The sequence below is a fragment of the Rattus rattus genome, chromosome 14 (assembly GCF_011064425.1).
Source record: "Rattus rattus isolate New Zealand chromosome 14, Rrattus_CSIRO_v1, whole genome shotgun sequence".
NCBI lineage: Eukaryota > Metazoa > Chordata > Mammalia > Rodentia > Muridae > Rattus > Rattus rattus.
In genome coordinates, this window is record NC_046167.1 from 18,220,561 (window position 1) to 18,234,775 (window position 14,215).

Below are 14,215 nucleotides of genomic sequence, written 5' to 3' on the forward strand. Positions count from 1 at the left end.
AGCCGAGTGACGTTCTGAAGCCCTCTGTGTTTTTTGTAACCACCTCTTCTACTTACAGAACCCTTTCATGAAGACACAGTTCAGCATTGCTCACCCTGGAGCCTTTCTCAGTAACAAAGATCGAAGGCCACTTTCCACTTCACGTCAAAAGGCAAAGGCAAGTTTACAGCTGGGGAAATGTAGAGGTGAGACATGCCTTTGAAGGAACAAACATGCATCTATATGAACTGTTTACGTGTGATACAGAAGGCTCTTCACACACACACGCACACACACACGCACGCACACACACGCACACACACACAGACACACACAGGCACACACACAGGCACACACACAGGCACACACACGCACGCACACACTATAGACAGTGCTATGTTTTACTGAAAGAAGCATGTAATGAACAGTCAGTTATAGGACAAAACTGGCGACAATTTCTAATATGAAATTCTAAATATGAGACGTCCAAAACCACATCACATAACCCAGTGATCACACCATCCCACCATCTATTTAAGGACCCTGGTCTTCTTTCATTCATCTGACCTTTATTACTTCATACATTCGTCTGTCAAGTGTTTTTCTGATTACTTACACGTCAGGGTATGTGGCTAGCTTACTGAACATAAAGATAAATAAAGTAAAACAGTAAAATAGGACAAACATTATACACATTGATTACCTTTAGAAAGAGCAAAAGCAGGAGGCTGCTGGAAGAATACCATTTTTAGTGTTTTTCTTGAGAGATAATTTCGAGAATGTCAGACTCTAACCCAATGTTTTTCTGTTCTGGCTACTTAAACAAAATCATTTGACTAGAGAGAAAGAGACCACACCCTGCACAGGTCCCACACCACTGTCTGTTGCCCAGCATTTACCAACTGAGGAAAACTGCTAATCCAAGGACAGCAGCTTTGGACCCAAGAACAGCTTGAATAAGAGAGCACCTAGTATTTTATATAACTGTGAATGCTTTGCTGCAGGCCACGTATTTGAGGCCATCTGACTTGTAGGCTTGCTTAGTTTTTGTAATAAAGGAAATAAAACAAAACAAAACCCCAAGTGACCCGGTATTTAATGTTTGGGAGGTTTCACAGGGAAGTTTGGACTCTGGTGAATCTTGAGCGCACCGGTGGGCCAGAGCCAACAGAGCCTGGCCCTCTGGGAAGGGTGTGGTGCTCTTAGGACCGGCCCTGCAGCTACCAGCTTTTTGTTTGCATAGGTCAAGGCCTTGGCTCCTGCCTATCACAGCTCATCAGGGTTTTGAGAATGGTTCTCCTTTTATTCTCACAAGAAGCAGAACCACAAAAAGATACTATGACCAAGGCAAGCTGAGAGAGATGGAGGTGTGGGGGTGAGAGAGCGCACTACTGGGCCTGATATGGGAGGTGGTATACCTTAACAAGGCCACACCTCCTAATCCTTCCAAACTGTCCACTGGGGACCAAACATGGAAATCTGTGAACCTGTGGGGGCCATTCTCATTCAAGCCACCACAGAGGGCATCTGGAGCCCGTTTTATACATCTCTGCTCAGTTTTATACTTAAAAAACAAACAAACAAACACCTGGAATGAACCTCTCTGCCTCCTGAACCCCAGATTCCTTGCTCCCACAGCATAGGAATAAGATGTTGTTTGTATTTAATACGGTAGCAGGGCTCACCTTCAAATCAAGGCTGCTAAGGCTTACAACATCATCATCTTTCTCTCGTCGTTTTCTTTTCTGTAAGAAAAAAAAAAAGATTGGCTCATCCATAAGCTATGTTACTGCATCAAACAAAGATTCCCTTCAACTGGCAAACCACTCTGAGGAGCTGGGGCACTTAGACTGATGGCTGCTCTCATTGGACGGGGTTCTGGTCCCAGCACCTAGGTCAGCAGCTCACAATCTCCTGGGCATCCAGTGCCTTCTTCTCCCCTCTGTGGGCACATGGATACGCATAGGCGCACACATAATTAAGATAACTATTTTTAAAAAAATCACTTCACAAATTATTTTGAATAGGGAGATTTACAAATTGCCTCTGGAATATGTGTGGCCTAAACGGTCCCTCTGACTGACTGCTCTCCCGCTAAAAACCTTACTCATGTGACATTTGCAGATTATGTTATGAAGCCAAGAAGAAAATGTTTTATACAGAAACACAGCAGGTTTCTAAAAAGGAACGTTTATCAAGGGGTGAGGGAAGTCTTTCTTCGGGGAAAAATCCTTTTCTCATAGCCTAAACTCAGGTTTATTGCCTAAAGCAGGATTTATCAAATGCAAGAGGACCCACCATGTCCTGGAATAATACTGAGTAATCAATCAGTTCTGCTCGGGGCCAGTGCTGGCAGAACTACTGGATAGACACCCTCAATAGCACCTTATCTTTCCGCACCTTAAAATTACACATTCTACTGTTGCAAATACCCAAAACTGACCATCTAAGGCTCTTTCCTAGTTCTTGACCCCAGGAGAAGGGCTTGGAGTGCAATTAGAATTGAGCAGAGTAGTTAAGAGAGAAAAGAAAAAGGCCTCGATAGATGGAGGGGGAATGACAGAGCCAGGCAGCACAGAAAACAGAGCAAGCCAGAGCAGACAAAGCAAGCCACCGTGAAAACGAGAGGAACTCTGTGAAGGTACGAAAGCTATCTAACCCCCCTGCACAAAGGAGAAGCAAAAGGTAATGTAAGTGGAAAAACAAAAAAATCTCAAGTTCAAATCCTACAAAAATCACCCCTTAGGAGCTGGAGAGGCAGCTCGGCTGTAAAGAGCACTTGTTGCTCCTGCAGGGACCCAGGTTTGATTCCCAGCAGCCACAAAATGATTTGTAACTACCCATAACTCCAGTTCCAGTGAATCCATAAATACCCTCCTCTGACCTCCATGGGCACCGAGCAGGAATGTGGTACATATACACATGCAAACAAAACACACGTAAAACAAAATGAATAAACATAATTAAAAAATTATAAACAATCCCTCAAATCTAAAATTATTCTAAGAAAAAAACAAAACAAAACCAAAAAACAAAGAAACAAAAACCCTCTACTAGGGAATGGGCAAACCAGAAGGAAACATTCAAGCAGCAAAAAGTGAAACACAGAATTCCCAACTGCGAAGACGATATAGTAATAACAGAACACTCTAAGTCGGGACTGAGAAGACACTCCATAACTCAAGTCACAGAGGTAAGCAACCTTCACTGATTGGGAGGTCATGTTAACCGGACGATGGTGGTGCGCTTGGGAGGCAGAGGCATATCTGTGGGTTTGAGGCCAGCCTGGTGTAATGGTTTGTATATGCTTGGCCCAGGAAGTGGCACTACTGAGACAGAAGTTGGTACCATGGACTGGGGTACTGCTGTGATAGGCCTGACCACGCTTTTGTTTGGAGGAATGTGGATTTGGGATTTTGGAAAGCAGTAGAATGCTTTAAGCTGGGCTTAATGGGATTCCTAGTAGGAATATGGAAGGCTTTGTTGCTGAGAGTGATTAGAAGTGTGCAGACCTGGAGATGCAGAGTTTGGAGTTTGCCCAGCTGGTTTCTTGTCTTGCTTTGGGGATTACAGTTAAGTGACTGGATGGGGGCCAGAAACTTCTATAGAACTATGGGGACTTTGAAAGTAGAACTAAATGTATTTTGCATTTTACTATGTTTAGGTATGGCCCCCATTGACTCATGTTTGAACAAGCCTATGGGGGCCAGGAAGTGAAATGTGATGGTTTGTATATGCTCTGCCCAGGGGGTGGGACTACTACAAGGTTTGGTCCTGTTGGAGTAGGTGTGGCCTTGTTGGAGTAGGTGTGTCACTGTGGGTGTGGGCTTTAAGACCCCCATCCTAGCTGCCTGGAAGTGAGTATTCCGCTAGCAGCCTTCAGATGAAGATGTAGAACTCTCAGCTCCTCCTGCACCATGTCTGCCTGGATGCTGCCCTGCTTCCCCCTTGATGATAATGGAATGAACCTCTGAACCTGTAAGCCAGCCCCAATTAAATGTTGTCCTTATAAGAGTTGCCTTGGTCATGGTGTCTGTTCACAGCAGTAAAACCCTAACTAAGACACCTGATCTGCAGAGCGAGATCCAGGGCAGCCAGTGCTACACAGAGGAAACCCTACCTTGAAAAACCAGAGGAAAAAAAAGGCCATGTTAAAAAAGATACAGAAAAGAATGAACACGGTGATCATGACTTTGCAAAGCCAGCTAACCCCAACCCCTAAATATTTCCATCTGGGGAACCTGCAAACAACTTGTACGGAATCTAGAGCAACACATATGGAGTTCTCACATGGGTTGGGAGAGTCTGCAGATGGACACACCTGCATAGGAAGGAGAGAACTTATAAACAAGGGTTGACCTAAGGATTGCAGATGAAAACCCAGGCGACCACTCACCAAAGTGAAGTCCCAGTGCGGGCCAGGGGTTAGAAATGTGAAGGAGCTGCCTCTCCGAAGGGAGCATCTATGGACAGAAGAGTCAGACAAAGAGATTGACTTCAAAATAGTAAGAGAATTGACAGGTAAAAGCCATAATTTTTACAGTCTTAGTCTCAAAACTAGTTAAAATAGTGACCCGATGTCAGCACCTAGAGAGAGCAAGGTCTTTCCTGATAAACCAAAATATAACAGGGTACACGCCATCCCCGAATCTTTATACCGAAGAGAGACTATATATATAAAATTAGTGAAGAGATCACTATTAAAAAACACAGTTCATCTTATGAGTATATACATAACTCAACAATATAAAATCTATTAATGTATATAGTAGCCTTGATAATTATTAATAATAAAAAACTAATGAACTTGGTATAACTCAAAACTTACAGCTAATATTTAAAATAAGTAAAAAAGACATTAATTCAATAAAACCCAGATTCTGTTATTTACATTAATGTAAATCAGTTAAAAATCAGTTCGTCTGATTTTTAAAAACTGGAGTTAACCCAACCTCTTGTGTTAACCTTTGTTAACCTTTCTAAAATATAGGCCTGTATATTTACAAAAATATAAATGTCTGCATTTACAAAATATGTAAAAAAAAATCGAAACGGCATAGGTTATAACCATGCGCTCTACGGTTAACCCCTTAGGCGTATAGAATGTGGAACGGTTTTTTCCCAACGTGGATAAACGACAGCCAAAGGAAAGCAGAAACAGCGGGAGCACGCTGAGGCTGGGAGGTAGTTACCAGCACTGGCCTGTTGGCAGGTTCAGCGGTAAAGGGAGGAGGAGCTGTATAATGGGACGGAAGTGAGGAGGCGCCAGTATAACCGGGTGGAGCTGTCGGAAGCTAATGGTGGGTTGACTAGAAGAGAACATGAAGCGATATCCACTGTGGCTAGAGATAAAGTGTGTATCTGGCTTTTTCTGGTTGATTCTAAGATGCTAGGGTGGGGTTGGAGATCTAGCACATCAGTTAAGACCACTTCCTACTCTTTTAGGAACTTGGGCGCCACCTGGTGGCTCACAACAACCTTAACTCTAACTTTAGGGATCTGATGCCCGGTTTTTGGCCTTCATGGGCACTAGTCACACATATAGTGTATATACATACATGCAAGAAAAATACTCACAAATTTCATTAAAAATAAATCTTAAACAATTTAATATTCAGGACAAAAATGTAAAGTAGACAGTTGCTAATAAAATTCTAGCTATTTTACATCAACTTTTATACAAGTTATTATTTAGCTTCTTGGCCAGGTCCATGGTCCATATGTAAGTCTGACCCTTACCTTGGCCTTCATGCATGATCTTCCTTTACCATACATTACATTACAGATGTATGTATATATCATAACACTACAGATGGCAAAATTACAAGCTTTTCGAAGTTGAAGAGAAAGCAGAAGTGTGTATTTCAACAAAGACAATAAAGAAAAACTGGCTATGAGAAAGGCCTCATCAAAAACAGTAGAACTGGTTGTTAAGACAGCTGTATAAAACACCCGCCACCAAATCTGCCACCGTCTGATTTCTAGGGTCCACATGGTGAAAGAAACACACACATGCCTGTACCTGCTCCCCCAAAACCGACCAAATAAACGTGAAATAGAAATTTTTCTTTCAGAGAATATACTTTGGTCATATTCTTTCCCCTTTCGCAGTTCCTCCTAGATCCTTCCCACCTCCCCACCCACCCATTCCTGATCTCCCCCCACCTCAAACAAATGGGAAAAACAACAAACCCAAAAATCAAAAACAAATTAAAAAAAAAAAAAGACAGTAAGGCAAAAAATACTAAAACAAACTCATTTATGTGCAGGATACACACATCAAAACAACCAATCAAGCAGACAAAAGCATGGTGTCTAGTTTTGTGTGGACCAGCTACTTCTGGTGTGGAGGTCTGAGTAAGAGCGGTCTCTATCTGAAGTAGAAATTGCTGGGCTCTTTGGAGACTCATTGCGTCATGTGATATTTTCTGGAAACTGTCTTATGAGAGGATGTTTTTGCCGAAGCATACATTCGAGACGATGTTTCGCTGAGAATAGGACACATGGTGTTTTTCTGGAAGCTGCCTGGGAAAAGGGCATGTGATGTGCTGGAGCAGACGCTAGAGAGGACACATGATGTTTGGAAAGTGTAATTATAACCCAAAAACTGACGCTCTGGCATTGGTTCACCTTGCCTTCTTCACTGATTGTCATGACTTCAGAGAGAAACGCAACAAAGAACTTCTCACGATATTCCTGGCCTTGGGCTGATTGGTGACTGGCAAAGCCTCATGTTTTTTTTTTCTGGATCAAACTGCCCTTGTTGATTCGTGAGGGGCATTTGCCAGTGGATCGGGCTACCACTGCTGATTCATATGAACTGAGATGCTCATATCCTGACAACGAAGACTGGAATTGCCCCTTCTGAACAGGTCCACATCTCCCTTTGCCTTATTAACCTTTCCTTTCCATTACCTCTGGTGGGTGGTGGGCTAGAAGGGAGGTTGAAGCATTTAAGAACCCTTATTAAAGTAGGCTTTGAAAAAAACCTAAGTCAACACCTATAGTCTTATATATATATATGAGTGCAAACTCTGTGAAAGGATTAGAAGGATTAAGGGGTATGGCCTTGTTGGAGGAAGTGTGTCACTGCGGATGAGTTTGGAGGTTTCAAAAGCCCATGCCAGGCCCGGTCAGACTGTCTTTGGCCTCCAGATGAGGATACAGAACCCTAGCTACTTCTCTAGCACCGTGTCTGCCTACATGCTTCCCATCATGATAATGGACTAGCCTCTGGACCTGTATAAGCCAGCTTCAGTTAAATCTTTCTTTTATAAGAGTTACCTCAATTATGGTGTCTCTTCACAGAAACAGAACAGTCACTAAGATACCTGGGCATGGTCCTTGCTCTGGAGTGTGGCTGATATACCAATAATACCCCATTGGAAACAAAACAACTTTCCTTTTTCCAGCAGGCATCAATTGCAAATAGCTTCTTGGTTCTGGGTGGGACAGTGTGTCCACTCTCCCATTCTCAGTGCTAGGATTATGTCTGGTTTGAACCTGTTTGCAGGTCTTGTGCATTCCGTCTGGAAGATAGTGTTTCCTTGGAGTCATCTACCAACTCCGGGTCCTAGAATCTTTCCTCTTCTGCACAGAACCAAAAAGGCTTTAATTCACTACATGATGTGACTAACTCCTCTCAAGAGAATGTAAGCCTCCCAAGAGCAAGAGCTCCATCTGCTTTTGTCCATCCCCACTGTCCTCAACAGTGTCTGATATTAGGGCAGGGGCAACAGTATTACAGACGAGGGTAGAATGAAGCACTGCTTCCATTCATCTTCTGGAAGCCCTCCTTCTCTGCTCTTTGACCAGTCCATCCTAATTCTTGTAATTCTCAGTCTCAGAGATGACTTCTTTCTGCACCCTGACTTCTTAAACACACGGTCTTTTTGGAAGACAGGAAGTTTCAGAAAGCAAGAATTTTGGCAAATATTGCCTTAAACTTCAAACTAATAAAAAATTAGTGCCAAGTGAAAGAACCCAGTTCTTTATAGAGTTACTTAATACAATGGGTTTACCCATGCCTTATTAATTAAAGTGTTTGCTTTTTCCTTAAAACCATTGGGCATGATTGCACTATAAGTTATATAAAAGATTAGTTTAACATCGTATCAAATGACCTGGGTAGGGAGGTACATACTGCAATCTGAGAATGGGGTGGAGCTAAGGAAGAAACACCAGTTTTTAGGCAGAATGGTTTGGAGCCTGCTAGGTGACAATTCCTCTCCTCACAATTCTATGGATTTTGGTCTGAGCACCTGCAGTCTACCAGATTTGGTGGAAAACAGCTCTGGTACAGAAGCACAGTGAGTTTGTGGCCAGTGTCTCTATGTAGTGAATTCTGGGATGACCAAGTCACATAGTGAGAACTTGTCTCAGAAACAAAACCAGAAAAACTGAAATCATGTCAAGTGGACCATGGGGATGTCTGACAAGATGATGCAGACACAAAGCTATTACTTTTACAGATTTAAAACTGACAGACAAGATTTCTCTGTCTGTGGAATTCTCTGCACAGACCCACGGTAGGTACTGAAGTTCACAATGCCTTAGATGACGCAGACACTCACTACCAGAATCTCACTGCATAGACACAGAATTTGAACAAAAGTTATACGCTTTGTAACGTCAATGTCTAACATTATCCTGGGAAACCACTATATTCAGTACTTTGAGACTATTCTTCATATTTTGAAGCTCAAAAGAATGACAGAGTAGTCCAGACAACTGCCATTTCCATTTCCTATTTAATAAAAATATTGTGACTTCCACAGCCTCTCTTCCAGACACAGATTTCTGAAATTAATTTAGGGTCCGCCTTTTCTAGACACACAGAAATGAAGACACAACACAGACTGTGAAAATGTGTTAATAACAGAAAAGCCAGAAAGTGTCTTTTCTCTCTGATCTCTTCACTCCGGAAGCCTGACCTGTTCTGGTCTGTAAAAAACATTTCATTTGAATAGCTGCTTTTAAAAGGCTGAAAGGGCTGGTGTCTGTCTGCTCAGGTGACAATTCCTCTTCTCACCACAGGGTCCATGACAGTCTGGATATGAGCGCCTGCATGGAGAGAACAGCTCTGGTGCAGAAGTATGGCTCCCCAGGGAGTGGGTTAAAGAAGATTGTCAACAAGTCCATCGAGTCCGCCCCTTCAAGGCAGGACCGAGCAGTGGCTGTTTGGGGCCTCGGCTCAAGGCTAGCACTCGGTGCGTCCCGCCGGGCTAGCGTACTCTCCTCCCGCGGCATTTCTGTCCAGGCATCCCCAGCCTCCCCTGCCCCATTACCAGTCCTTGCTCACCTCCCGGTTCTCCCGTCCATCCCGGTCCTGAGTCTCCAGACTCCGTCCCCCGCTCTCCCCCACCCACTTCTGGCCACCCTCACCTCTCGTTCGCCGCCGGCCCGGGTGTGTCGGCCGGAAGCCCCGCGGCTTGGTCCTCGCTGAGCACTGAGGCCCTGCGGCTTCTCCTCCGCGGCCGGGGTTGCTTAGGAGCCGCCGGCTCTGGCTCCATGTCCGGAGAGGGGGGTGGGTGGGGCGGTGGCCCAGTGCCCAGCAGACCGATCGTGGCGGGCACAGTGCCCGCCAGCTTCTGCGAGGCAGCAAGTTGCCTTCTAGCAGAGAGCGGCTGCGGCCATCATCCGGGGATTTGAAAATGGCGGCTGCCCAGAGATCGACCAATCAGAGAACGGGAAGCGGTTGCTAGGCTACGTGGAGTCCCGCCCCAGTGGGAAGACCTCTCACCACACTTTTAGGTGTCTGAAGGACAAACGCAAAGTAAAAAGTAGGGTAAAAGTTAGCTGTTTGGGGATTTATTCTAACTACACCCCTTATTCTTTCAAAGGCGGTCTCTACTCACTAGAACTTTCACGGCAGGCCAGGAAAAAGGATTGGAAGCTGTTTACCATTTGATGTTAGATGGGTTGAAGGTATTGACCCCAAAGTAAGGCGCAGTTGGGCATATAAACGCCAAATTATTCATGTGGGATATATGCCCAATTGCCAAAGACAATACCTGTGTTCTCCCGGTGTCTCTACATAACCAGTGAAATCTAGTTATGTCCCCATCTTTCTCTGCTTGCAAGACTACAAAAGGTGCAGCATGAAACAAGGGACCTTTTCAGGTTTGTATACGAAGATTGGCAAATAAAAACGTTCTTTGATCTTTAAATATTGCTCATGGTCTTAAATGTAGTCTCTCTCGTATACAGGAAGATATTAATGACTTTGTGTATAATAGAAAAATTAAAGGCAATCCGTATGAATGATTGGGATATATCTAAAAACAATTCATTAGCTGGGAACACTGATAAAGAAACTCTACCCAGAGTTTAATGGAATGCAGATATTTTGGTGGAACCACACACCTTTATCAACGGAAGCAAGGTGGTTTGTCTCTATCCCTGCAGATACAGAAGCTGGTTTTGGTGTTGTCACCACTGGTCCTTAGAGAACATTTACTGTCAGTATGATAGCTATTAAAAGATAGATGCTGGTGTGGGGACTTCGTGGGAGCAGTGCAGGAAAACTCAAGTTTCATTCTTGGGAAATTGTTCCTTTTTTTTTTTTTTTAACTACTCACCCATATCTATTGAGTATCTACAATAAAATACTAGGCTTTCAGCTAGGTCGTAGCATAAGAAAAGGAACTCAAGACACATCTTTGTCAGAGAACTGCCATGGTATATTGAAGCAAGTGGAAGGAAGCTGGCCTGTTGTATCAGTTGCTGTTCTGCTGTGATAAAATACAACGACCCAAGAAGAGTACGGAAGGATGAGTTTATTTGGGCTTACGGTTCCAGAGGGACGAGTGTCTGTCATGGTTGGCAGAGGCGGCAGCAAGCTGCAGGGACAGGGTTAGGAACACACGTGGTCACATCTTTGACTGCAAAGATAAAGGTAAAGAGCATGAACTGGATGTAGAGTGCCCTATGACCTCCAAAAGCCAGCCCCCGGTGACATACTTTCTCCATGTAAGGGACCTTCTCATAAACATTCCTAAACAGCTGGGCACCAGGTGTTCAAAGACCTGAGCCTGTGAAGGACATTCGCCTTCACATCATCAGAACCACACATCAAGAGTTGGTCCTAAAACCCTGGAAAAGCCAGTGGATCCCTACAAATGCACATGTCTAAATGTCCCATCCCCCTGCTCTCTGGATTCAGTAATTTTCTCTGCCTAGGAGAGCACTAAGTGTATGAATCACTGAGTCTTCAACTCTGGGCAAACGGTTCCTCTGTTTTAACGTATTTTTTTCAGGTTAGAGTGGAGAAAATTGGTGGTATTTAACCTTTTATTTGTTTATGTAAAATTGGATGCTAGGTCTCTCCCCCTGAGTAGATAATCTCACTAACTTGACTGGGGCTAAGTGTTATCTACCTTCAAGTGTAGATTGATTTTTTTTATTCCCCTGCAAAAGTCTTCAGACATATGTACTGACACCAATCACTCTAAAAAGTTGGGAAGAAAGATTTATGAGCTGAGACAATTAATTGGATGTGTAGTAATTGTTTTAGATTTTATTTCTCTCTCTCTCTCTCTTTCTCTCTCTCTCTCTCTCTGTATGTATGCATGTATGTGTGTATGCATGTCTGTGTGTATGCATGTATGTACAGAGGCCAGAAGAGGGCATTGGATGTCCTAGGAGGGAGTTACAGATGATTATGAACTACCCACTACAGATGCTCAGAGCTAAAACTGGGGCTTGAGAAGCCAGCAAGTACCCTTAAGCCTTAACCCAAGTAATCTCTTCAGCCTCTGTGTCTGGATAGTTTTATGTTAACTGGACACAAACTAAGTCATCAGAGAGAAGAGAAACCTCATTTAAAATAAATCTCCATAAGATTGGGCTGTAGGCAGGCCTGTAGGGCGTTTTTCTTAATTAGTGATTGATGGGGAAGGGATGACCCCATCATAGGTGGTGCCATCCCTGGGCTAGTTCTATAAGAAAGAAGACTGAGCAAGCCATGAGTAAGCAGCACTCTTGTGTGACCTCTGCATCAGCTCCTGCCTCCAGGTTCCTGTACTGCTGAGTTCCTGTCCTGACTTCCTTTGATGATGAACTGTGATATGGAAGCATAAAACAAACAAACAAACAAACAAACAAACAAACAAACCTACCTTATTTTTCTCCAAGTTGCTTTTTGGCATGGTGTTTCATTGCAGCAATAGAAACTTTGACAAAAACATTGTGCGTGTGCGTGTGTGTGTGTGTGTATGTGTGTGTGTGTGTGTGCGTGCGCGCGCGCGTGTGCGTGCGTGTGTGTGCGTGCGCGCGCGCGTGTGCGTGCGTGTGTATGTGTACGCGTGTGCTTGACTATCTCAGGAAAAGACACTGAAGGCTTAAAAGGCTGAGTTATGCTCCTAATGGGTGAGGATGGAGGGAGAGGAGAGTGATTTAGGTGTAATGAGGGCAGAATGACAATGGCCAGTGATTTTTAGAGCCCACCAATGGAGGGTCATCAAACACCATTTCAAAAATGTCAGAATTATTTTTTCATAGTTGAGTGATTTAAACAACAACAACAAAAAAATCAAAACCACTGGCTTGTTGCTGAGAGTATTTTCCTTTGCCAAACAACGTTTCACAGGTTTGTAACCTCAGGACTTGGAAGGTAGAGGCAGGAAGACCGGAAGTTCAGGGTAGTTTGGTAAACACGATAAGACTTTGTCTCAAAAAGCCAAAACCAGGGCTGGAGAGGCAGCTCAGCAGTGAGTAGAACTACACGATAGTTGTCGACCGTGTAGAATGTACAAGTTTGGATTTCAGTATCCACATTGAGCAGCCCACAATTGCCCGTAACTCCAGTGTAATCCAATGCCTTCTTCTTACCTCCATGGGTGCCCACACACATGGGGCCCATGCCCACACCCACCCACACACATAAAATAAACATAAATCTTAAAAACAATGAGCTCAACAACAACAAAACCCAAAGCCACAGAAATTCAAGGCCTCTCTTTTGGTTTGCTGTATGTGGAGAGCTGGTCACTGAAACCACATTCATTAAAAACTGCTTAAGAACAAATGGAAATGAAAGGGAATCCTAATAGCAAGCACCATGCTTTTATCAGTTTAGTTTTCTTCATTCTTTCAAAACCTAAGCATAGCTACCAACTGTGTCCAAACTAATACTGTATTTATATATGATTTATTCCAAGGACTTGCTGTATATGATGATAGGAGCTGTGAGATCTGCCATCAGTAGGTACCCTGTGAGCTTGAACTCTTGACTAGGAACTGTTGAAGACACAGATGCTGTTATCTACATCACAATTTTCTTTTTTCTCTGGAGAGCCTCAATTTTGGTCCTACGGCCTTTTGGACTAATTGTATAAGGAAGGCACACATTACAGAGAATTGCTGTAGTTTATATGAGGAGATGCTCCCGTAAAGGTTTATGAATTTAAACTTGCTTCCCTAAGAAAATAAATTTAACAAATTAAAGTACTGTATTAACAAAGTAATAGCACAAATCTAGAAAATCCCCTCCCCCCTCATGTCTGGGAGTGCTGTTGTACCAAGTGCAGGTGCTGGTAGGAAGGGTGCACCTGACCAAGCAATAGCGACACACGGCTGTAGTGGTAAATTTGGGCTACACCGCTTCGTGCATCCAGTGGGTCTCGCGCTTCCAGTCACCTGCCCAGGAACTCTCTGGATTTGAGAATGGAAGACGCACGCACGCACGTGAGTGAGCTGGTTAATTTTAAAATGTCTTGGTTACCTCAAAGGCTGGGGCACTTCTAAACCTTCCCCTGCTACCCCAGGCCCAATCGGGGAAGTGGCCAGTGACCACCCACCCGAATTCTCCAATGGCTGATTGGCTTTCTTTCCTGCAGCTCCTGCGTCCATCTATCTCCCACGGCTTTGTGGTGATCTCTCTGTCTCTTCCGCCCTGCGTCCTAGCCCACAACTCTAAGGGTCCCACCATGTCTCCTTTTGCCCAGCCATTGGCTGTGGGCATCTTTATTGATCGATCGAAAACCAGTTGGGGACAAGGATCTTTAGCGCTTGGGCATGCAGATTCACAATTGAGTCAAAAGCATTAGAACCAATCTCCAACACATGGTTTTAATCTCAGCATGAAGAGGCCAGTCAGCGTAGGCTGACTGTGAATTTGAGTTTCATACAGTCTATATACTAAGAGCCTGCCTCAGAAAGAGAGAAAAGAAAACAAAGAGAAATGATACTTTGTTCTCCCTAAGTATTTAGGACTGATCTATGTTTATACAGCACT

At 43.8% G+C, this 14,215-nt stretch overlaps 1 protein-coding gene across 1 annotated transcript in view; it reads right to left on the minus strand.

Moving 5' to 3' along the window:
* Positions 1 to 9,624, minus strand: part of Net1 (neuroepithelial cell transforming 1) — a 29,255-nt gene extending 19,631 nt beyond the window's left edge. Inside the window, exons 1-3 of the mRNA XM_032884628.1 lie at positions 9,364 to 9,624; positions 4,376 to 4,442; positions 1,665 to 1,724 (exon numbers count right to left, since the gene is read on the minus strand). Coding sequence (XP_032740519.1) covers positions 1,665 to 1,724; positions 4,376 to 4,442; positions 9,364 to 9,491 — 255 coding nt within the window. The 5' untranslated portion in view covers positions 9,492 to 9,624. The remainder of the gene's footprint in view (positions 1 to 1,664; positions 1,725 to 4,375; positions 4,443 to 9,363) is intronic.
* Between the last annotated feature and the right edge of the window lie 4,591 nt (positions 9,625 to 14,215).